Source organism: Desmodus rotundus, chromosome 9 (assembly GCF_022682495.2).
Source record: "Desmodus rotundus isolate HL8 chromosome 9, HLdesRot8A.1, whole genome shotgun sequence".
NCBI lineage: Eukaryota > Metazoa > Chordata > Mammalia > Chiroptera > Phyllostomidae > Desmodus > Desmodus rotundus.
The window spans coordinates 109,324,934-109,348,386 of NC_071395.1; the positions used below are offsets into that span (position 1 = coordinate 109,324,934).

General features: G+C 56.4%; 1 protein-coding gene across 2 annotated transcripts; it reads left to right on the forward strand.

Annotated features, from left to right (window-relative positions):
• Positions 1 to 6,115: 6,115 nt before the first annotated feature.
• Positions 6,116 to 21,942, forward strand: LOC112298893 (CMRF35-like molecule 8). 2 transcript variants are annotated; one of them, XM_045190343.3, is made up of 10 exons: positions 6,116 to 6,159; positions 7,364 to 7,424; positions 8,155 to 8,357; positions 12,017 to 12,361; positions 13,066 to 13,246; positions 15,338 to 15,432; positions 18,557 to 18,594; positions 19,062 to 19,169; positions 21,050 to 21,117; positions 21,622 to 21,942. In XM_045190343.3, the coding sequence occupies exons 3-10, from the start codon at positions 8,297 to 8,299 to the stop codon at positions 21,764 to 21,766; spliced, it is 1,041 nt and encodes a 346-aa protein (XP_045046278.2). In that variant the 5' UTR covers positions 6,116 to 6,159; positions 7,364 to 7,424; positions 8,155 to 8,296; the 3' UTR covers positions 21,767 to 21,942. The 2 variants fall into 2 exon arrangements, with proteins under 2 accessions (XP_045046278.2, XP_045046279.2); XM_045190344.3 differs by lacking the exons at positions 6,116 to 6,159; positions 21,050 to 21,117; positions 21,622 to 21,942 and adding an exon at positions 19,921 to 20,802 and having other exon boundaries at positions 7,375 to 7,424.
• The last annotated feature ends 1,511 nt before the right edge of the window (positions 21,943 to 23,453 follow it).

A 23,453-nucleotide genomic window follows, 5' to 3' on the forward strand; every position in this document is an offset into this window, starting at 1 on the left:
TGAACTCCCTTCTCCTCCAAGTCTCAGATCCTGAAGTCGATTCTCTGGCCATACTCTTCACCTTCCACCTTCCCTCCCTCTCCCTGGGCTCATTTCCCCTTACTGGGTCCCCATCTCCCGGCCCTTCCTCCTGCCTGTGCACAGCCAGGCAGGACACAAGCCTGGACCCAGTGCTCCCAGGGCATGGGGGCAGCCCCATACCCAGGCTGTGCAGGCTGTGAACAGGGTTGCTGCCCACCATGGCCTCACTCGCCAGCAAGTGCCGTTAGTCTGCTCTTGACCCAGCTCTGGAAGAATCTGAGAAGCCACGGCTATCAGTCGTCTTTCCGTTGCTCGTACGGTGTTTAACAAATATTTCTGACGCCCGGGGAAGCAGAGGCCCAGTGAGTGCAGCATTACACTCTCACTAGGGCCCCAGGGCACCCCTTCCAGAGGACACTCACCCTAATGCTCCAACTCCTGGGGTCCCCAGGGCCATCGGGGCCGTCTGGGGGAGGCTGCAGAGCTGCCGATCTCTTCAGGCCTGTGCAGGACCAGAGAGCTCTCTGAGCCCACGCCCACGAGTTCTTTCCTTCAGCCAGTACCTGCTGAGTTGGCTACCTTGTGCAAGACGAAGTCCTGTCCCATCCTGTCCCTTCCTGTCCCGTCCTGTCCTAACCAGCCTTATCCTGTCCTCTCCAACCCCTGTGAGCACGAGGAGGGTCCCCGGCCTCCCACAAACCCTGCACGCAGAGCTTCCTAAACTTGTCTGATGGTTGACATCACCTGGGGATCTTGTTAAAATGACAGATTCCCGGTCCCCAGCCCTAGAGAATCCCAATGCAGGAGGTCTGACTTGGGCCTGGGAGTCTGCATTGTTAACCAGTGCTCCACGTGTTCTGTGCAGCCAGTCAAGCTCAGGCCGCTGTGGGGGGTACCTAGATGAGGTGTATCACATCACATCCCACCCCTGACCTCGAGGTCCCGAGAGGCTGCGGAGAGGGTTGGAGGGGCTGAGACTGGTGGACGAGGCAACTTTCAAAAGATCGCCTATTCACCTTCTTTGGGGCTGTGGTGGGGGCAGGGTGTGTGGGGGAGAAGAGGGAGGAGACAACCTCAGGCTGGTCCCCCAGTGCCTCCTGTGACTGAGGCTCCTTTTGGGGCCAGGCCAGTCATCCTTCTGGAGTTTTCAAGGCTCCCAGAGTTCCTCAAGGAGAACAGAGACCGAGTGGGGCTGAGATGGTGGAGGGCCAGGGTGGGGGTCCGGGACCCTGGGGTCACTTGCCTGTACCACTGCCTGGGTCTGACAGAGGGAGGGGCCCTCTCTCACCCAGGCCACCGGAATGGTGCCCGGACCTGGGCACCACTTCTGCCTCCTAAGGTGACCCTCTGTTTTCCCGTCTTTGTTTTTATGTGTTTTCCACTACAACCACAAACTCCTGGGCAGGAGAACTGTTTTATTTTTAACCTTCATGTCCCCATCTCGGGGCCCAGTGCTTGGCACAACATTGGTACCCAGGAAATGTTTGTCAAACAAACAAATAAATGCTGCCTGGGCCTGGAGTGCCCCCTGCTGGAGGAAGAGAGCATGGCAGTGTCTTGGATCTTGATTGGAATAGTAGACTTGGAGGGAGGTGTCCTGGCCCCCTGGTTCCTGGCAGCCTGACCAAGTGGGAGGTCATGTGGGCAGGGGTCGGCACAGGGGTCCCTGGGCAAAGTCTCGTGGGGAGGGAGAGGCTGGGCCTCTGAACGGTGTGGTTATCATAGGATAATGAGGGGCAGGTGAGAAAGGAGTGCCCGAGGTACAGGAGAGAGAAGAGGGGAGGAGGGGTCCAAACCAGTCTGAGCTGACATGCAGACCAGCGAGGGCAGGGATTCAAAGCTGGGCAGTGAGGCCCAGCACCCAGCACCCATTCACCCACCCAGTCATCCATCCCCAGAGCCGACTTTACGGATCCGACCCTGCCGACAGGTCGAGGCGCGGACACCGGTCCTGGAGCGCCGTTTTTGTTGCCTCCTCCAGTGCCCCTGGAGGAGCCCCTCCTTCTCCGGGGAGACTTTCGGTTGTCAGGGGGTTGAGACTAAAATAAATTCCCCCGCTGACTTCTGTGTTTCCTCCACCTGCTTCTGGGCGGGTCCAGGGTCTGTCTGAAACCCCTGTTCTGCCCATGAAGCATCCTCTACCCTCCCTCTTCTTGAGGGTGTGGGCTCCACCCAGACGGGCTGAGTCAGTCTCTCAGGACACAGTCAGGTAGGAAAAGGGGAGGGCGGTTGGGGAGGTGGCTCAGGCAGGGGCGCTTTTTAAAGAAACTCCCCAAAAGAGCCTCATATGCATGCAGCATTGGGACCCCTGGTGGCTTCTGTGTGAACAAAGGTGGTCAGCAGCTTGGGAAAGCGATCGGACTGCGTCTCTCTGCTTTACCCACCAGCCCCTCACCCCTGCACCTCACAGGCACGCGACCCCTGAAACTGCCCACCACAAAGTTGAGTCTCCTATTCTCTAGAGCTAGAAGCCTCCGCAGAGCTTAAGGTCTCATTCTTGGGTCCCTTCCCCTGTGGCCAAAACACATGTCAGTGGGAGCCTTGGGGTGTTGCAGCCTCCAACCCGGAGCCTTCTGGTGGAGAACTTTACCGGGAGAGGCGGGCAGGGAGGGGTGAGACCCGTTTCCCTTCTCTGCCTTCTCAGTTCCCAAGTCGAGGCTGCTGCCCTCTCACCCCGACCTGCACCCTCAGCCCCACCCCTCTTCCAGGACAGTCCAACAGGGGCAGGAAGTGCAGCCTGGTGGGACAGCTGGGTGGTCCGGTTGAGCGTCTGAGCGCCCACTGGGTCTCAATGGCTGCAAACCAGTATCCTAAGACACCCCATTCCTCCTGGGTGACCTGCTCCGAGGGCTGGGCACTGTCTTGTGTCCTCCATCACTTCTACCCCTTCTGCCTTCCGCTCTACTGCCAAACAGCGGTGACACCGCTGGCGGATTCCTCAGCCCCTAGGAGAGGTGGAGACACCCAGGCCTCAGCTGGACGTCTTAACCACATACTTGGGCTCTTGGTTTGTTGACAGTCTCTCCATTTCCTCTCACTTTGCAGGAAAAGGGAGTCAGCTCTGTGCTACAGGAGCATTCGTCAGGCCAGGAGGGGTTGGGGGGGGGTGGCGGTGGGTGCATGAGGAGATAAAGCACGTGGGAAAGGCCTGCCAGGCCAAGATGACGGAGGGGTGGGGGTGGGCTGCAAAGGGGGTCTTCTGACTCATATTCACAATGGGCATCACAGTTGCCTTCTAAAGATTTAAGTGTAATTTATACACCATGAAATCGACTCGTTTTAAATGTATAATTTAATAACTTTTAGTAAATTTACAGGCTTGTACAACCATAATCAGAACCCCATTTTAGAGCGTTCCCTCCAACGTAGTGTTAACGTTGATACAGGTGCATTTCTCCTTACAGTCCCAGAGTCTGTGGGAAGGAGAGAAGGTAGCTCTCCTACAACCCTGCACCGGGTCCCATGGCCGGCCCGCACCACCAGTCGATGTCCTAGATTTTGTGTTTGTCTAGAGAACAGCCCAGTTCTATAATTTTCCTGCCTCCCCGCTACGCGCTGCGTGTCGAAAACCTGGACTTGTTAAGGTTCTCATCGTCACCGGTCCTCTTTTGCAATCTCTCCATCGCATAATGTACCAGGAGACTCAGAGAGTCTCGGAGAAGTGGGCCAGACGTCTCTGCAGGTCAGAGAGGAGCCGGAGTCCCGAGAGAAACGGAGAGAACACACCGGGTTCGGGCAAGCCAGGTACCCTGTCTGGGCCCTTCATGGACCGGCAGCGTGGATAATACTCAACAGCTGCCTGGGACAGGCACAGAGGCTCAGCCCATCCATAGTTAAAGCTCACATCCTACAAAGCCCTGGTAACCCTTGGCTTGCCTGGAGTGGCCCTGGAAACACACACATTCCACCAGCTTCTGGAAGTGTCTGTGGGAAGACCACTGAGGTGCTGGGGCAGACAAGCAGTGAGCTCAAGGTGGTTGTAGGGGCGGGGGTGCGGGAGGGAGCTTCTGACCTTGCGGAGGCCTTGGGAGTCGGGGTCATCCCCAGAAGCCCAGTAACTCCCATAATGAAGGTCAAGGGTGAATGGGGTTCCCCAAGCCAAATATGAGAGGTTTTTGAACCAGCCGCCTGCAGGTTCACCCCACCCTTGGTCAGCAGAGCAGCAAGAGCTGACAGGGTGTGTCTTGTTCCTTCAGCCTTGCCCTGGGCTGTCCCTGGGGGAAGAAGGAGGAGGACACAGAGGAGCAGCAGGGGAAATGGGGATCCCCTGGGAAGCCTGTCAGTTTGGGTTCTCATGTCCCCAATGGCCCAATACCCTCTCCCTCCACAAGCTGTCAGTCAGCCCTGCGGGCAGTCTCTTGTAGCCCCTCCCTGCCCTGGGCGGCCACCCCCGACGCAGCCATGGTACACGGACAGATGTTGGGGTTAACAGGACACATGTACTAAACACCAGTTGCGGGAAGTTGTCTCATCTGTCCCAGTTGTGAGGAGTCAAGGTGGATGCACATACATGGCGGCGGGTCGGACGTCAATGAGCTCCCGTCTCCGTTCTCACGCGGGGCCACCTGTGAAGTGGGCGCAGGTGTGGAGCAGTGTTCCCACTTCACAGAACGGGGAACGGACCGGACAGGGACACCCAAGGGGCTCGAATGCCACTCAGGGCCAGGACACAGGCCCGGACAGCCCCGCTCTGCCCCAGGTCATGGTCAGGGAACCTCGCCGGTGGCTCCCCTCACCCACCTCCCGCCCTGGTCCTGCTCCCTAAAGGGATCCCAGGGTGTTAGCTGTGATGTCTCCTGGGAGACACTGGGAGACACCTGGAGGCGGGTGGTGCCCCGCAGCTTTCTGTCCAGGTGTGCGGACCCCTGGCCTCTGCTGGAGCCTGGTTGTCACTGAGGTGGAACTTAGGTGGAGTACGGGGACCCTAGTGCTCTGCTCGGTGGGCTTGCACAAGCTCTTGCTGCTCTCACCCATTATCGGTTTTGTCCCTTTCCTCTCCCGGGAGGGTGGAGTTTGGTCAGGGGAGAGAGGCCTTTGTTCTGGCTCCTTTTCCCTGGGAAGTACGGTGGGCATGTGAGCCTGGGGCTGTGGGGGCCCTGTGGGGTCCCCGCTTTTGAGAACTCGTACAGTCTCACTGTGAAAAGGGGGGCAGGCGGTGACAGCCCGGGGCAGGTGATCCTATACAGCAATAGACAGTTCAGGGGACAGTGTGCAGGGGGTGGGGCGGGCTCAGAGGGGCCTGGAGGAGGCTGGGGCCTCTTCTGAGGAGTCGTCCCTCCAGCTGTGGATGCCCCAATCCCTGTGATTGTGACATTGAGGGCCTAGGCCCATGATGGCAGGGTATGCGCCTCCTGAGCCGCCCCCATCAGAGCAGGGGTCCTGTAGGTCCTGTCCCAGTGCCCCCACTCTGGGTGGGACAGGGCCTACAGGGGGTGGCAGCTCTGTGGACAGTGGGGCTCGCAGGCCTCTGGCTGGGACTGCCACCCCTCAGCTCAGCCGCAGCTTCCTCTTCCTCTCCATTTGCCCCACCTCGTGCCCAGGGCCCAGCAGGACAGCATGCTATAGGCCGAGGTGACCAGCTGGTCATGGGCTGTGGGGTGCCCTGGAACAGGGGTTTTTCTTTTTCTTTTTCTTTTTTAAAATTTTTATTGTTATTCAATTACAGTTGTATGCCTTTTCTCCCCATCCCTCCACCACACCCCAGCCAAACCCCCCTCCCTCCCCCACCTCCACCCTCCCCCTTGATTTTGTCCATGTATCCTTTATAGTAGTTCCTGTAATCCCCTTTCCCCACTGTCCCCTCCCCACTCCCCCCTGGCTATTGTTAGACTGTTCTTAACTTCAATGTCTCTGGTTATATTTTGTTTGCTTTTTTCTTCTGTTGATTATGTTCCAGTTAAAGGTGAGATCATATGGTATTTGTCCCTCACCGTCTGCAGCACAATTTACAATAGCCAAGTACTGGAAGCAACCTAAGTGCCCGTCAACAAGTGAGTGGATCCAAAAACTATGGTACATTTACACAATGGAATTCTATGCAGCAGAGAGAAAGAAGGAGCTTATACCCTTTGCAGCAGCATGGATGGACCTGGAGAGCATTATGCTAAGGGAACAGTGGTTTTTCAAGCTGCTTTGAAGGTCCAGCCACATAGTGTAGCTTTTCCAGAAGTGGGCAGGAGGGTGGGGTGTGGGCAGTCCCCAGGGTCAAGCACACGGGCAGGCAGGCCAGATGGGGGCAGGGCCAGGCCACAGATGCCGGTCTCAACCGGACTGCTGGGGAAGGGAAACCAGAGGCTCCTAGCACTCTGTCCCAGTCCCTACCACCCCTCCCCCAGCTGCTTCTCATCCAGTGGCCTTGTTATCAATAGCAGTTACCAATCCCCCAGTACACCCATCCCCCCACAACCCAAGCACCTGACTCACCCAACTGTCTGAGCTCTTCTCAGGCAGCCTCATCTTGGGGCCTCTCCCACTGCACTGCTGGGGGTGGGGCCACCTCCTGGCCTTTAGGCAGCACCTGGGCCCCTCACTCAGGGGGAGCAAGAGGCAGAGCAAATGGGGAGCCACTGATTGCCCTGGAGAGAGGGCAGCTCTGACTTGTGCTGCCCTGCAGAGGGAAGTGCTGCTGAGAAGCTCACAACTCAGTCATCCCCAAATCTTTTCTGGGGCCCCTACAGTTTGTAGGGCTCAAAGCTGCTGCTGGTCTGCCCAGAAAGCCCCCACCCAGCGTGCACCCTGGGGAGAGGCCTTGTGGGTGCAGGGCCCCGCCTGAGAAAGGGGACTTGGGCCTGCAACCGGGGGCAAGGAGGGGGGAGCCTTCGCCTACCTGCCAATGGGTAGTAGGGAGCAGCAGGAAAACCACCATTTCCTGAATTTTTTAAGTTGAATTTATTGGGGTGACATTGGTTAGTAAAATTATATACAATTCAGATGTACAGCTCTGTAACACATCATCTGTACACTGTATTGTGTGTGTACCACCCCAAGTCTAGTCTCCTTCCATCAACATTTACCCCCCCTTTACCATCTTCCACCTTTCCTCACCCCACCCCCTTCCCCTTCCTTAATTTTCTGACACCACGCAGACAGGCAGCGGCTAGCAGGGTGGGTGTGGCGGGGCTCAATGCCCCCGGCCCCTTTCTCTCCGCTCTGGTTCAAGTGTGTGTCTGTGTTCCCAAGGAGGAGCGGATCCCTTTGTGTATGCAAAGCCTGCTTCTCAGCATCGAATCCTACTTTCTTGCTGCTTTTCATCGAAGATGTATTCTGGGGAGAGGGGTGGCCTGAGGGTGTAATTGCCTCACAGTGGAGTATTTCATAATTATTATACTCTTTATTCCCACAGATGAGCTATTATTATCGACACTGTACAGGAGCCACGGGTGTTGTTCAAGGTCACGCCGGAGGTAAGCGGATAGCCACAGGAGAACCCAGTGTCCTGCTTCTCAGTCCAGTGCATCCCCTCTTCACCTTGACGTTCCCCACTGTTGCCGCGCTTTTCAGTGGCTGAATTGCGCAATAAACATTGCCGGGTAAACTTTGCAAGTACTTGACACATAAACTGACAAGTGTGACACCTCTTCTCCCCTTCCCCGTCCAGTTCGAGGTCGAGGTCTTTACAAGCCTGTGTTACTTAGTCTATGATTGCATTGCTATCCTCCTCATTCCTACCAAAGTGTCCGTGGAACCTTCCAGAACAAGAACCAGCACCTTTGTTTGGGTCCCTTGCACTCCCCTGAGAAAGGTGCCCTTGTCCCTGATGTGTGTCCTGACCTGAGCCAGGTCCAGCCAGGGGCCCCACAGGGAGAAAGGTCACAGCCTCAGGACCTTCGGGTCTAGTTGAGGACACATTTCCAAGACCAGAGAGCATTTGGGGACTCTGAGGCCCTTGTGCCAACTGGGGGATCCGGGCCTTGAGCTGGGGCCTCGTGGAAAGGGAGCTCCCCAGGGTGGCCTTCCTGAGGGTGCTGCCCAGGGCTCCCCCGCCCCACCAAGGTCCCACCCTGACCACGCACCCCGGAGGGCCCGACTGGAAGGAAATGTGGCCCTGTGGTTTTGCAGGGTGTGAGAGAGGGGAGACGCAGGTTCCGGGGTGTCTCAGCCAGCCCCCCCAGGCTTTCTCCATTTTCTGACCAGCTCTAGGAACAAAACCAAAACGAAGCTGAACAAGGAAGCAGCCGGCCCGAAGGAAAGCAGAAGTGGAAGCCCGGGAGACTTGGCCCTCCCCTGGACCAGGACTGAAGGCCCGCTCTGCAGCTGCAGGTGACTTCCTGCAGAGATGGCCCAGCGGGACCCTGCTCGGTGGCTTCTGGCAGCTCTGCTGCTTCTCTGGGTCCCAGGTGAGGGGCTACTGGGGCAGAACCAGCGGGGAGCGCGGGGGTGGGGGGCAAGGCTGCCTTCGGGAGGTGTTCCATGAAGCAGCCCCAGTCTGGCTCCATACCGAGCTCAGGACGGGGCACCCTCAGTCCACCAGGCAAGATGGACAGATGAAAGGACTGTACCCAGGGGAGCAGAAGGGGTGAGGGTCTGACTTCTTTGGCATCCACCTGATCTCAGACGAGCCATGGTGGGGTGGTCAGAGGGGCAAAGAGGTGGGTGTGGGAGGAGGGGCTTTTCCAGAGGTTGAGAGGCCGCTCTGAGCACGCCTGGGGAGCTATTTTGTTGGGAGGTGCCCTCCTGTTCCCAGGTATGAAGGAAGGGTGGGGGCTGGGCGGGAGCAGGCTGTGGTGTCATGGTCTCGGGGACAAGGAGGGGTGTAGGCAGGGTCCCTTGAGAGGACAGAGCCTGGGGGCCAGCAGGGCGATGGGGACAGAGGGCCGGCTGTGGGGAGGAAGGGCAGGGAGGAAGCTTTCTCCAGGGAGAAGGACCAGAACCTCATCCCCCTCCCCCATTTATCTCTGTGCTGCTTCAAGCAGGCCCTCTAGGCGGGTGGGTTTCTCCTTAGAAGATCTGCAATCTTTTTGGTTGTTTTGCTCTTAAATGAATGGCGTGTTTTCTTCTATTCCATTTGCTAACGGGCTGTCTGTTGGGAAGCTATGACTCGTCATGGATTAACTTGGAGAGAGGGGTCCTCTCCACACCAATTGCCCACTGACCCTGCCAGGGTTCGAGTGTCCTCATGGGATCTGCTGGCCAGGGAGCTCGAGCTTCCCCCCTGACACCTGCCTCTCTCCTCACTGGCCACAAGTGGGGGCAGCCAGAATGATGCCCAAGACCGAGGTGGCATGGCCTTCCCTGCCTTGTTCCTGCCCAGGGGAGGGGATCCAGTGCTTCCCACGAGGTCTGAGGAAAGCATCCACTTGTGTCTCTTTCCAAAACATTTAAAAATCGGCAGCAATAGGTGTCAGGTGCCTTTTCATTATCTGCGGAGGTGACATACTTTTCTCCTTTGAACCATTAAGGTGGAGCATTATGTTGAGAGATGTGGCCAGATTTTAGTCTCAATATATCATGCTGACTTCACAAAAAGAATTGGGGAGGTTGCCTTGTTTCTGTATTCTCTGCAAATGCTGAAATGCAATTGGAATTGTTTGTTGCTTGAAAGGTGTAGAGAAACTTGGGAAACTGTCTGGGTTTTGCTCTTTTTTGGGGGGGGGGAAGGGAAAAAAATCCGCCCACCCTACCCTGCTTTATTGAGGCCCAGTTAACAAAAAAACCTGCATATATGTACGCTGTGCGTGTGTTCTCTGAGATACGGACACTCCATGAAGTGGCCAGCACGCTGCCCCACGCAGTCAGCGCCAGGAAGGGCCCCGAGGTGCTCATACTCGTCGCTACTGGTCTGCATTAAAAATGTGTTTGGGGCCAACACTGATCATTTCTCTTTTCCTAGAGAATCACCAGTTTCATCCAAGTTTACAGACTTATTTGTGAAGACTTGTGAATCACCCTGGTGAATTCTCTTTCTAGCTGTGTGTGTGGGGGGGTCTTTTCCTTTTCTCCTTGATTACACCACCCACTACAATGTCTATTTTACTACCCGCCTCTCCCAAAAGAAGAACCCGTTTTCCACTGTGCACACTCATTGCACTGTGTTTCTCTTTCGTGATTCACTGATTTCTGCTTCGGCTCTGCTCTTCCCTTCCTGCCGGGTTGGGGGTTCGCACGTGCCCCTCTCCTGACTGCCTGAGATGGAGGACCCGCTCCTTCCTCTGGGGTTTGGTGGAGAGAGACTTTGTGGCCCTAAAGTAAACAATAGGACAGCAGGGGGACCTTTCCCGGAAGAGTTTTGGAAAAGGTGAGGACCCTGGCCCCAGGCCGCGTCCAGGCTCCTGAGTGACTGGTTAGCTGGGAGGGGTCGGGGGTGGGTGATAAGTGTTGGATGGAGTCCAACAAGGAGACCAACCAAAGAGGGCTGTGGGTGTTATGGCTCCAGGTATGTGGGAGTAGGGGACAGAAAACAGGTTTTCTGACACCTCGCTATCTCTAAGTTATCATGACACCTTCATAGGGTCAGAGGCTTTGGGGAGAAAGTGGTGACATTTTTTCACTGAAGATTTCAGATGTAGAGTGGAGAAAAACAAATGGTGGGGGTGGTGGGCTGGGAGGTAGCGAAAAGAGGGGAGGGAGAGCAGGAGGGAGGGAGGAAGAGAGAGGACAAAGAAAAACAAGCAGAAAGGGAGCCATGGCCAGGTGGCTCAGCTGGTTGGAGCGTCGTTCCCCACGCCAAAACCGTTGCAGGTTTGATTCCCAGTCAGAGCACACACCTAGGTTGTGCGTTCGAGTCCCAGTCGGGGTGCGTGTGGGAGGGGACCGACCAATGCTTCTCTCTCACATCGGTATTTCTCTCTCTCTCTCTCTCTCTCTCTCTCTTTCTGTCTCTCTCAGCACTAAAAAGATATCCTGGGGTGAGGATTAAAAAATAAAAGAACAAACACAGAGGAAAGCCAGACACTAGAGCCGGACAGACGGACCGGATTGGGTGCTCTGGGTGGGTGATGGGGAGACCCACATAAGGGAGGGGAGCCAGGGCCTGGCAGAGAAAGGTGGCGAGGAGGGGACAACTGAGGAGAGCGGGGAGCAGAGTCACAACACAGGGACCAGGAACGTGGTCTGGGATGACGAAGGACGCAGACGCGTATTCACTGAACACTGGGCCTGTGTCGATTTTAGTGGCTTGTGTTTTTCCAGGAAATCACACATTCATCCAGACTTACACACTTATCCGTACAGAATTTCTGCAAAGTGCCATCTTGGTTCTCTTCATTCTCTCTGTATCTGTGGTTATTTTCTCTGCTCATTTCTTCATTTGCTAGACAGAGGATTAACTGTTTCATTAGATTGGATCATAGGAAATTCCTGGTTTCTTGGTCAAAAACAGCTGGGTGTCAGCAGCTTCATACATTTCAAACCTAGTGTTATTTACCAGGCATTTTACACCTGTTATCTCACGCAATGTCCCAAATGCGATGTGAGGCCTACCAATTATCACCACTTTGCAGATGAGGCCCAGGAAGCTCAGAGAGGTTAAGTAACTTGCCCCAGAACACACAGCTGATTTGTCACAGAGCTGAGCCGTAAACCCTGATGCCCCTCTCACTCTCCTTTGCAGTCATTAGTATCGTGGTAAATGTCACACCTGTGCACGGCCTTCTCTGCAGGGCATCTGCTCACCCAGGCCAGGGGAGGAGGTCCTGGTGGGCCCCCTGTAGAGGGACAGGCAGGACCCTGTGGTCATGGCACCAGGGACACAGAGCTGCAAGGGGGTGGGGGAGGGGCTCACGCTGAGATATTACTTGAGGGGAGAGCAGGGTGAGGGGGCAAGTCCTTATGTTCTGACACGTTTGGAAATGGGAGGCCCCTGGTCAGCAAGGAGTGGACAGGGCAGCAAGAAAGGAGGTTGGGGTCTGGCTCAAAATACTGGGGAGACAGAGAGGTAGGGGAGGACACTCAAGATGTGATCTGGCTGATGTGACATGGGGAGACCTATGGGGTGACCCCTGGGCACCCCAACTCTGACCCACCTGGTGAGGAGCTACAGCTGGGCTGTGTCTTCCAGGCTGTTTGTCCCTGAGTGGCCCCGACCACGTGAGGGGCACCGTGGGGGGATCCCTGAGCGTGCAGTGTCGGTACGAGGAGAAGTTCAGACAAAATAAGAAATACTGGTGTGGAAAACCATGTCTGCCTCTGGTGAAGAACAAGATTGTGGAGACCACAGAGTTACAGAGAGAAGTGAGGAGGGGCCGCGTGACCATCAGGGACCATCCAGTAAACCTCACCTTCACTGTGACCCTGGAGAACCTCACAGAGAGTGACGGAGGCACATACTGGTGTGGGATCGATGTATCACTCATCCAAAGAGTTCTGGACCCCAGCTTCAAGGTTGTGGTGACTGTGTCCCCAGGTGAGCTGCATGCCCCCTCCCCTTGTCCCAGCGCTGGGCTGCCTGAAGAGCCTCAGGTGAGAAAAGCCGAGGCAGGGATCAGACCAGAGACCTAGAGCAAACTATGAGTGTGAGTGAGTGTGTGTGTGTGTGTGTGTGTGTGTGTAGAGGGAGAGAGAAAGAGACAGTGAGAAAGGGACACTGGGGGGCTTCCTGGAGGAGCTGGCACCCGTACTCAGTCTTGAGGGATGGGAAGGAGCTTGTCGGGTGAAGGGGAGGCTGAGAGAGCCGAGTGTACAAAGGAGAGAGAGGGAGGAGATGCCGTGGGTCAGCCCTGCAGAAGCCCAGAGCTCTGTGGGGGAGGCTGAGGCTGAAGGGGCGGAGCGTAGGGGGAGCTCCAACAAATGATGTGTCAGATCTGCCCCTAAACAGGCACCTCTGGCAGGGAGCACGTGGCAGTGGCTGGCAGGGCACAAGACAGGGTGCAGAGGTGACGTGGGGCCTCTCTGGAGGCCGTGACCTTCCTTCCTGGGCAGGATGGAATCAGGACTCTTGAGGGCAGTAGCAGCGTCCTATTAGGAAACGCACACTTGGCCCAGGACGGTGCTGGGGAGACTCTGGCCATCCTGAGTGAGCATTTTGTGTAAAATCAACCAAAAAGGTGTTGGCCGTGGCGGGAGAGTCAGCGGAGAGACCCCTGGGTCTGACTTGTGTTTCTGCACCAGCATCAGCACCAGCACCAGCGCCAGCACCAGCACCAGCACCAGCACCGCCATCACCTACTGCAGCCAAGACCTCAACAATCACAACCACCACAGCCCGAATTACAACTGTGTCCACAGCTCCGACCACGGTGAAGGCCACTCAGGGACTGAACGGCCCGGATGGCCCTCCCCCGAGCCACGGGTAAGGTCCCTGTGTCCTGGAGGTGGGCCTGCTCCCCAGGAGGAGCACAGGGCAGCCCCCTGCTTCCCTGCCAGCTGGAGCCTCCAGCTGCCCTTCCTTGGCCAGGCCCAGGCCGGAAGCCGCGATGTCTCCTAGCTCGGGCTGTTGAGTCCACGCTGGACCTGCCCTGGGGTCTGAGAGAGACTTCTCGGGGTGTCATGCCGCCAGGCACGGGCTAACTACCTCCGTGAGTGACCCCATGTGCTCCCCACTGTCACCCTCCGCCTCACTGCTCTCACTTTACAGATAAGCAAACGGAGGCTCGGGGAGGCGAGGCGATTTGCAGGGTCACGCAGCTACCAGAGGCAGGCGGGGCTTCTAACGCAGGGTTGTGTGATCCCCAAGTCTTAGGCTCTTCCCTCTCAACGAGTGCTTCTTGACCTTTTGGGGGTTACAAACCCCCGGAGAATCTGACCAGGAAAATGCGCGCAGTCCTAAGTAAGCCACCTCTGGGTTCACCAACACCTCCTGGTGTCCCATGACTCAGTCCCGGCACTGTCCCCAGGCCTTCACACTTCTGACACTTCACACAACTGGCTACAAATTCAGGGGGCCCCCAAACCCCCCTGGCTTTGATAACTGGTGAGATCACTGGCAGAATGCAAGAAAGCACCATACTTACGGTAGCAGTTTTACCATGAAGGACAAAGTTGGGACCAGCCAAATGAAGAGATGCAGAGGGTGGAGTTGGGGGGCCTCCCTGTCCTGGAACATCGAGGTGTCTGACAAGCGGGAAGCTCCTTCAAGCTCTGGTGTCCACAGTTTCATCTGGGATTTATTAGATTGACTGGTCGAACCACAGACCACCTGTGGGAACTCCGTCCCCAGCCCCTCCCCCCCACTCCCCGAAGGTCAGGCTGGCTGGGAGCCCCAAATCTCTAATCCCGCGGTTGTTCCTTCTGGTCGCCAGCCCCATCCTGAGTCATCCTGTCTCTCGGCATACTCTCCAGCAGATGCAAGGGGTGTTCCAATCATAAGAGACACCCTGAAGGTTTAGGGCCTCCCTCCCCAGAGCCAGGGGCAGAGGCCAGTTGGCCTCCTCACGACAGGTTCTTCCCCAAGCTCCCCGCCCACCCCTGAGACAGTCTTCACATCAGGTGGGGTGAAATTCAGGTCCCAAACACACCACTTCCAGAAATGGGCTCTGCAGATATACACGTGGGGGCTGAGCTAGCTGTTGAGGGGCTTAACGATTTGGGGAGAGGGGCAGTGCCACTTTAAGAAAGGCTAGGACATTATGAAGGCCAACTAGGGGTGAAGGAAGGGGCGCAAGCCAGTGAGGGGCCCGAACCCTAACTCATGTCAGTGAGTCTGCTGCGGTTTTTTGCAGCAGTATTTGTAATTGCAAAAGACAGGGAAGTGCCCAGTAGGAGGGACAAGTTAAATACGTGATGGCCTGTCCATCCAGGCAACGGAATCCAGGCAACGGAATTCTGGGCAGCTATGAGACGAGTGGGCAGGGGGGACTTTTATGTGTGCTGACAGGGAAAGAGCTCCAAGATGTAGCATCTTCTGTTTGTTTTTTCCCATCCTTTCCAAGTCCAAGGCTCACTGGGCTTTTGTTTTTTAAGATTTTATTTATTTATTTTTAGACAGAGGGGAAGGGAGGGAGAAAGAGAGGAAGGGAAAGAGCGATGTGAGAGAGAAACATCGATCCATTGCCTTTCCCACACACCTCGACCAGGAACCAAACCTGCAGCCCAGGCATGCGCCCTGACCAGGGATGGACCCAGTGACCCTTCACTTGGTGAAACGACGCCCAACCCACTGCGCCACAGCGGTCAGGGCGCAAGATGCACTGTTAAGTGGAAAACTAGTGTTTATACTGTCCTCACCTGTGTGGAGAAAAAGGAGGAAAATAATGTGCATGCCTGTTTTCTTGTACCCAAATAGAGAGCCTCCAGAAGGTTCTTCAGCATACTGTGTGTGCGTTTCAGGGAACTGGGTAGGGGAAGGAAGGTGCAGAAAGATGTTCTCCCGTTGGTCTGTATTTTTACAAAGCGGGCAAGGCCGGGCCCCGCCCCACCCCGCTCTGTCCTTGTGCCCCTGCAGGCTCCCTGTGCTGCTCTCCTTGTTGGGGCTCCTGTTGTTTCTCCTGGTGGGGGCCTCGCTGCTGGCCTGGAGGATGGTTCGGAGGCGGGTCAAAGGTGAGTTAGCACCCTGTCCCTCTGCCCTGCACCCCAGGGTGGGCGTGCAGCGCCTGTCCTCAGGCTGCATATCCCGGGTGACCCTAGCGAGTGGACCCAGAGCAGGCGACCCCATACAGTACAAACTGGCTATGGGAGGAGGGCCCCTGCAAGGCCGTTCCCACAGCGGGGTCTTGAGGGTGGGGGAGGGGGGTTGCCCTGTGAAGCCCTGTTCCTCTTCTGTTTGAGACCTTTCTGTGACCTCCCATGTCCTCAGGTGTCTGGGCTGCTACAGGACAGTCTCAACCCTCCACCATCGGGCCCTGCCCACCCCTCCCGCCCATCCTTGCACCCTAAAAGGTAGACGTTCCCAACTCCCGGTCAGTCGCCAAGGCTCTGGCCCCAGTCTCGCCTTCTGTGCCTGCGCTGGGCACCGGCCTCCAGCCCTGCCTCCCTCCTGGTGGGCCCTAAGGGCTGCCCTTGGACTTCCTGTCCTCTGGGGCCTTTTCCTGGCCCCCAAAGAGCAACCTGGGGGCCCTCCCGGGCACACCTCTGTATCTGCACTGTCCTGCCTTTTTACACACCAAATCGGCACCACCTGCTTCCTCGCCTGCCTGCCTCCAGCCCGTGCAAACCCTTAAGATCAGGGACCACGACTGGAAAAGGCACATAGTCAGTATTTGTTGAGTTAACATGTCAATATTATTTAGTATTGCCAGCTGCAATGGGCAGCCAGGAAGCTCCAGGCATCCTGTGGTCCAGCCGCTCTCCTCTGAGCTCAGATTCAGGGACCCCATGCGGGAGTAGCGGCACCCAGCCTGGCTCTCGGTGCGTGGGTGCTCAGTCAACACTGGGCGAGTGAACTGAATCAGAAGGGGTGATGTGGCCTTCTCCTTGCTGGCTGGAGGCCCACAGTCACGTGGGACGTGCAGACTTCTGCCTGAGATAAAGTGGGAGCCTGGCGTTTCCTCCCTGGCCTAAGAGTTTTCTTGATTTCCAGAGCAGAGGGTTCTCCAGGGAATCTGTGCTCAGCCTTTTAAGGGCTGCAGTGAGCGGGGAGGGGGTTCTCCCTCCACAGCCGCAGCGCTAACTGGGAGCTGGTACCTCGGGGTGTTCGTGCTGGCGGGGGTAGGGTGAGGGGGGGACCACTGCCTTCCGTTCTCCAGCCCCTCCACCCCGCCAAGGGCCCCAAGCCTCCCCGCCCCCAGCATGGCCCAGGCCTGTGGGGACAGAATGGATGTCAGCCAGTTCCTCTTCCCCATCTGCCACTCCCACTAATTTTTGTGAACCTCCTTTTAAACTTCCGCCCACACATCGACGCTGCCTAGCACGTGGGGATTTTCCCAGCCTGGTTTGCCCCACATCTGTGGGTCCTGGCGATCCCGGCAGTGCCCTTTCACCTAGAAAAGTTCCCCTTTAAAAAAAAGGGGGGGCATGTGATTGTTGTAGAAAATTCAAAAGTAAGTAAAAGCACAAAGGAGGAAATACATTAACCATAATAAGTAAAAAGTAAAATTCCCACCTCCCTGAGAAAACCAACCGCATCGGAGGTCTGTCCTTCCAGTCTTGTTTGACGCCTATTTGTGCACATATTTCTTAAAATGTTGCTTCACACCCTTATTCCTCTTTTAAACCTGTTTTGGGTTTTTTTTGCACTTAAGGTATTATTTTTTCCCAGTGATGAGAGACAGGCTTTCTGTTCAAATATCCGGACTCTCCCGCCCTGGCTTTGCAGGTCTCTGCTCCTGTCTGCCCACCACGTCTGGGCTGTCGTCCCGTGGTCCCCACTCCTCTCCCCTCAGCCACTCCAGTTCCCCCTTCAGCCCACTCTCATCATTCATTCATTCATTCACTCGCTCATGCAGGTGTTCGCTCGCTCGCTCGCTCACTCGCTCACACAGCAAAGCTGTCCTGAGCACCTCCTGTGCGTCAGGCCCTGTGCTAGGTGCTGGGGGTCACTGTCGTTGCCAGGGTCGACTGGGTCCCACCGTCCAGCTGGCGGCTGCTGAACTTCCTCAGTGCCACCTTCCCTTCCCGGCGATGTGCTCCCATCTCTTTGCCGCCTACTCTTTCCGCCCTTCCCCTCCGCACGCCTGGCCCTGCCGCAGGGGTGGGGGTGGCGTGGGTCTGCACGGCACCTGGAGCAGAGTGTGTTCACAGCTCGGGCGCCTGGGTGCGGGTTCTGTCCATCTGACTGAGCAGGCTCAGCAAGCATGTCTGTCGTACGTGATCTTGTGTCTCTGGCTGTGGGTATCTCATCACAGACTTGGGGGTCCCTGCAGAGTGGATAGTGTCTCTCCCTGCAGCATCCATTCCAGATCCAGGGGTGCATTCGGGCTGTGCACATTGCCTGCGGCCCCCAGCTCCCAAGGCCCGGGTTGGAAGGGCCAGGGTGCTCAGAGCTGTGTGCAGAGGCAGGGCTCCTGCGGAGCAGCACTGCAGCTGCAGAAGCGACAGGCCGTGTTCCTGAGCGGTGGTCCCGCAAGCCGGTGGGCCTCCTGCACATGAGGGACAGGCTGCCCCAGGCCAGGGGGCCGCACAGACCATGGTGACGTATGGTTTGGTGCAGTCCTAGGTCCTTTCAAGGACAGTTCCGTTTACTAATTTTAGGGTTTTTTCAAGACTGGTTGCTGAACCGCACCCCCAGCGCTTCTGAGTCAGTAGGTCTGGGGCAGGGCCTACGGATCTGCATTTTTTTTCATTGTGGTTAAAAGCACACGCCATCCTAACTGTTCTTAAGTTAACAGTTCAGTGGTGTTAAGCATATTCGCATGGTTGGCAAAGAGATCCCCAGAACTCTTCCATCTTGCCCGCCGGGCCTCTCAGGTGGGCGTCCTGTCTTCCCTGGGGACGATCTCTGGGAGTTGAGACTGGCTTTGTCTGCCACTCTCCCCAAGCTGGAGCCTTCCTGCTTGTTCGGTGGTTCTTCACTCGCTCTCTCACTCACTCATTCACTCATTCATTCATTCATTCATTCGTTCACTTCCTGATCCCCTACTGCACCCTCTCAACAAACCCTCGGGGTCCAGCCATCAAGCAGATCAGGGAAATCTCTAGGGAAAGGCCTTTGTCCAGATGGGTCACAGGGACCACCGTCCCTGCCTTGCTCTGGGACACACCTCCTCACTCTCTCCTCTCTCTTTAGCTGATAAGACTCCAGAGCCACCCCAGAACCCCAATGAGGTAAGAAAGGCCACCAGGGGGAGTGTTGGTGGCTGGGCGGGGCACTGGGGCGCTGGGGTTGGGCTGTCCCACTGGCTAGTGGAGGTCTGGGGGGGGTCATCGATGGAGGATTGGGTGCTTGCCCAAACAGGAAGAACCACACCCTCCAGATGGGGTCACTGGGGCTTGTCCTGAGCTCTGGCCAATCTGCCCCCCGCCCCCCCTACCACCACCTCCCAGGAAAGCAGAATGAGGGAAGGTTCTTCCAGCCTGGCCACTGGCCTGGGGAGCGTTCACGCATTGTCCAGGGAGGACCAGAGAGGGGGCGGGGGCAGGGGAGGCAGAACAGGAAGCTGGGCCCAGGGCCCCCAGAGCACAGAGGGGAGGGGAGACGTCTGCAGGGAGGCCAGGACAGAGGCCTGTGCAGGGCGGACCGTGGAGGGGCTCCATGGGCAGTCGCCAAGCCGCACCCCTGCTGCCTGCCCCAGGCTGCTCAGCAGAGCGAGCCCTGCTATGCCAACTTGGAGCTGCAGACCTGGTCCCTTCTGGAGGGGCCCACGCGACTGGAGCAGGTGGAGGTGGAATACAGCACAGTGGTGAGTGGGAGGACCCCGGGGTAGGCCGGGACGTCACTGTGGGGGTGGCGTGGTGATCTTGTGTCTCTTTACAACAGAGCCACGCAGGAAATGGGGCAGGTATAGATCCTGCCAGAGCTTGGTGCCGTTGTGGCTGGGTGTGGGCGGGGCTAGGACATGGAGGGGCTATTCAGATGACTGGTGACGATGGCCCTAATAGGTAATAAAGTACCGCTTTTATTAAGCACCTACTGTGTACCAAGGACCTACTGTTAAAGCCCGTGATTGCTTACTCTTTTGGTCCTATCACCGCTCTGGCATCAAGTCTGCTTTTCAGGTTTTCATCAAGGACGTGTAAAGTGAAGCAGTGGAGGAAGTCCCCCAGGCCCCCCCAACCAGCGCTCCCTGCCCTTAGTGAAAGGGGTCAAGCAGAGGCCGAGGACCATGTGGGGGAGATGCTGGGGGAGAGATTTAAGCATCAGACATGTGGCCCTGGGACTATAATGCCCTTGTCTCTCTAACGCAGAGACTCATGACCTCAGAGTGGGCCTCAGGGACCCCTGGCCCTGACGGCTGGGACCGGGTGGGGTGGAGCAGGCGGGTGGACAGGATCCCAGAGCCCAGGCCTTTCAGGAGGAAGAGGGCAGAACAGTGGGAAAGGCTGGAGCCCCCAGCGGAACCTCCCCGTGGTCCCCTTGGGTGTCCCTGCTCCCCTCTTGGGCTGGGGTCCATGATGCCCCTGCCTCTCCCTGAGCCTTGGTCTCTCCCCCAGCGAGCCCCCCAGGAAGACCCTCAGTACACCACGGTGGTGTTCACCTCCCAGACTCAGGATTCTAAGAACAACAGGACCCCCTCCCAGAGGCCCCTGCAGCTGGAACCGGAGTACAGCGAGATCAAGAAGACTTAAGCCTGACTCCAGCCCCAACACCTGGAGTCTCAGTGGGCCGCGGGGAGCCCAGGCCTGGCCCCCAGCCTGCTGCCCTCCATGGTGATCAACAAGGCAGCTGAGCTCCTGTGGGCTATCCCTCTTGCGCTGGGGACCTGCGGGACACCCTGCCATCCTGCTGGCTGTTGTCCCGTCTTCCCTCTGTCTCTCTGCCTCATCGCGGCTGTGTGTGACATCAAACCTCCGTCCCTGGGAGTCCAGGAAAAGATGCAGCTCACATGGGGGATCTGGGCTTGCCGGGGAGTGGGAGAACTGGCAGAAAGCCAGGAGGTCCCCAAGATGGGGACCCCTCACCTCCAAGACGGGGAGACAGCGGCCCAGGAAAGGCTTGCCCGTGGCTGCAAGACCGGCAGCGGGAAGCATCCTCAGGTCCCCTGGACTCTCACGGAGATTTATTTTTCATATAAGAGACATCAATAAAGTTTACAATACCTTAGGAGGGAAATTATTTAAGCAGTGCCTGCTCCACACCTGCGATTCCGTGCTAAGGAAAGCTCCTGCCTGTGACCCCAAATGAGCAGAGTTGCTGGAAGGATCCAAGGGGGTGGGGACATCCTGAGAGACGTCATCCCTGGGCAGGAAAGGGACAGTCACAGTTCATTCTCTCCATGTTGGGGATCTCAGAGCAGCTGCAGATGGCGTCCTGAAGTCTCAGGGGTTTTCTCTTAACTCTGAATAATGTTTCCATCCATTTTAAATAAACAGTTGTTCAAAGCAAGGGGTGTATTTCTCCTAAGTCAAACATTTGTTAGTTTCTATGTGAATGTTTTATTTTATTATTTTTAATTATTTTATTGTTGTTCAATTACAGTTGTCTGCATTTTCCCCCCACCACTCCCCTCCACCCCAGCCAAACCCACCTCCCTCCCTTGCTTCCACCCTCCCCCTTGATTTTGTCCCTGTGTCCTTCAGAGCAATTCCTGAAAACACTTTCCCCCAACCATTGACCTTACAGCCAAACGTGCCCTTCGAGCAGTTTTCTCAGAGACCTGGGCCCAGGGCGTTCAGAAGACTCTTCAAAGGGTAAGAGGCCCCCAGAGGGTAGACAGACAGGCTCTGGTTTGGATCTTCTTCAGATTTTTAATTTTTTGTGCTTGTGTGAGTCATCCCTAGTACTTCCTCTCTCTCCCTCTCTTTTTAAAACATATTTTATTTATTTATTTATTTTTAGAGAGAGGGGAAGGGAGGGAGAAAGAAAGGGAGAGAAACATCCATGTGTGGTTGCCTCTCATATGGCCCCCACTGGGGACCTGGCCCACAACCCAGGCATGTGCCCTGACGGGGAATCAAACCAGCAACCCCTTGGTTCGCAGGCCGGCGCTCAATCCACTGAGCCACACCAGCCGGGCCCTCTCTCGTTTTACTACTGCTCTGAGATGCAGAGGGGGAATACACATGCACACTCACAGAGACACATAGAAACACAGACACCGACACAGGAGCACAGAAAACACAATAAAAGAGAAAGTACTTTGGTGTAGGAAAGTAGTTTTGAAATGCTAACTGGTGGTTTTTGGTTGCTCTCAGCCGTTCCTTGTACTCCATGTGCACACTGGGCTCGCTCCTTCGTTGCTTCAGAGAACGCAATGGTGCAAAAGGAGGCAGAGGATGGGGTTGCTTTCCTCTGCGGTTTCCAAGGCTTTGTGGGGAGAGGAAGAAAGCTGGGCCCTGACCGGGAGCTGCCCAGAGAGCCAGCACAGACCTCGAGGTGCACCAGCCACCAGCGGTAGCAGCTCCAGAAGGACACCGGTCTCAGCGGAGGTGGGCTGGGGCGTCAGAGGACAAACAAGAGAACATAAAACCTCTCCTCCATCCGTTAACACAGTGATGGCACGTTGAAATGGTAAGAGTTGGACTGTATGGAAGTAAATAAAATATACTCCTAAAGTCAGCTTCATTTGCTTCTTTTCTTTCTTCTTCTTCTTTCCTGGGGCATGAGGTTTATTCATCCAGGGGAACACTTAACAGGAATGATAATAGATCAAACTTGATATGGCCCAGCCTTGGAGCACAAAGCAGGAATCCAACAGCCTTGTACCTCCACCCTGTGGCCACATCTGGAATCACACATCCTTAACCGCTCTCTGGTCCTATTGCTTCAGCGGGCTGGACCCTGTAGAAGGAATTCTGTTTTGCAGCTGAGCAGGGGAAGGCCTGAAATGGGGGAAGGGTACTCCCCCTCAGCTTGGCAATACCCCCACCATCCACCCCTTGGATGTCATTGTGTGGGAGGGAAAAAAAATTCTCAATTTCCCCCGAACTTTGAGTTCCCTTATTTCATGCCAACCATCTCTTCCCAGTTTTCTGGATTCTCCCGCCTGACTTCCTAATGTCAAAGGAAAGCACAGCCCCCCCCCCCACACACACCACACCGAGTCGCCCTAACAGACTTGGGGGCAGACAGAACAGGCCCTAAACCTCAGCTCCTCCCTCACCAGCTCCAAGGCCTGTCATTCGAGGCCATCTGAGTCTCGCCTCCTTATCTGTGACCAACAGTGGCCCAGTGGCCGGCAGTGCTTCAGAGAGAGAGAGAGGGGGAGGGAGGGAGAGAAACATCAGTCAGTTGCCTCTTGCATGCACCGCAATGGGGGACCAGGCCCGCAACCCAGGTACGGGCCCTGATCAGGAATTGAGCCAGCGACCCTTCACTTTGCGGACCAACATTCAACCAACTAAGCTACACCAGTTGGGGCTGGGAAGTGCTTTTAAATGTTTATCAACACTTATCTGTTAGCAGGGGAAAAGCTCAAATGAGAATTCTTGAAGAGATTAGTCCCATTAGAAGCAAGCTCTTTAGAAAGGCTCTCCCCACCCCCACCCCCACCTGCTCCTTGCAGTTTTGCTGCCTGTAAGACTTTCCGGGCCAACTCTGATGTATCGCTCGCTGTTCCTGCCTTGAGTTGGGCCCTTTGGACTCTCCCTTTGGCCCCACACGCTGCAAATCTGCCACCCGCCCCCTGTGGCAGATGAATCCACACCACACCAGGTCAAGCGCGACACCGAGGGAGCGTAACGAGTCTCTCTGCAGTAGAACCCAGCAGCACAGGTGGGCTGATTGCAGACAGAGGCGACCTCGGCTGCCCGGGCAGGCTGTGAGACGACTGTTTCCTAGTCACGCAGAGACACTAGTGGTTGAATAGCCAGAGCAGGACGCTAGCGTCCCCTGGGTCCCCTCCGTCCCCTCCATCCCTCCATCCCTCTGTGCTGCGTGCAGGCAGGGAGCTAGGGAGGCGTGCCAGAAAAAAAAGGAGCAGGGAGCTTTGATTGGCAGGGGAATGTGATCACCCAGCTCTGCCTGAACGAATTCAAGATCAAAGCCACCTGCAGATATCAGCTGGCCCAATGGCTCTTCTCGTCCA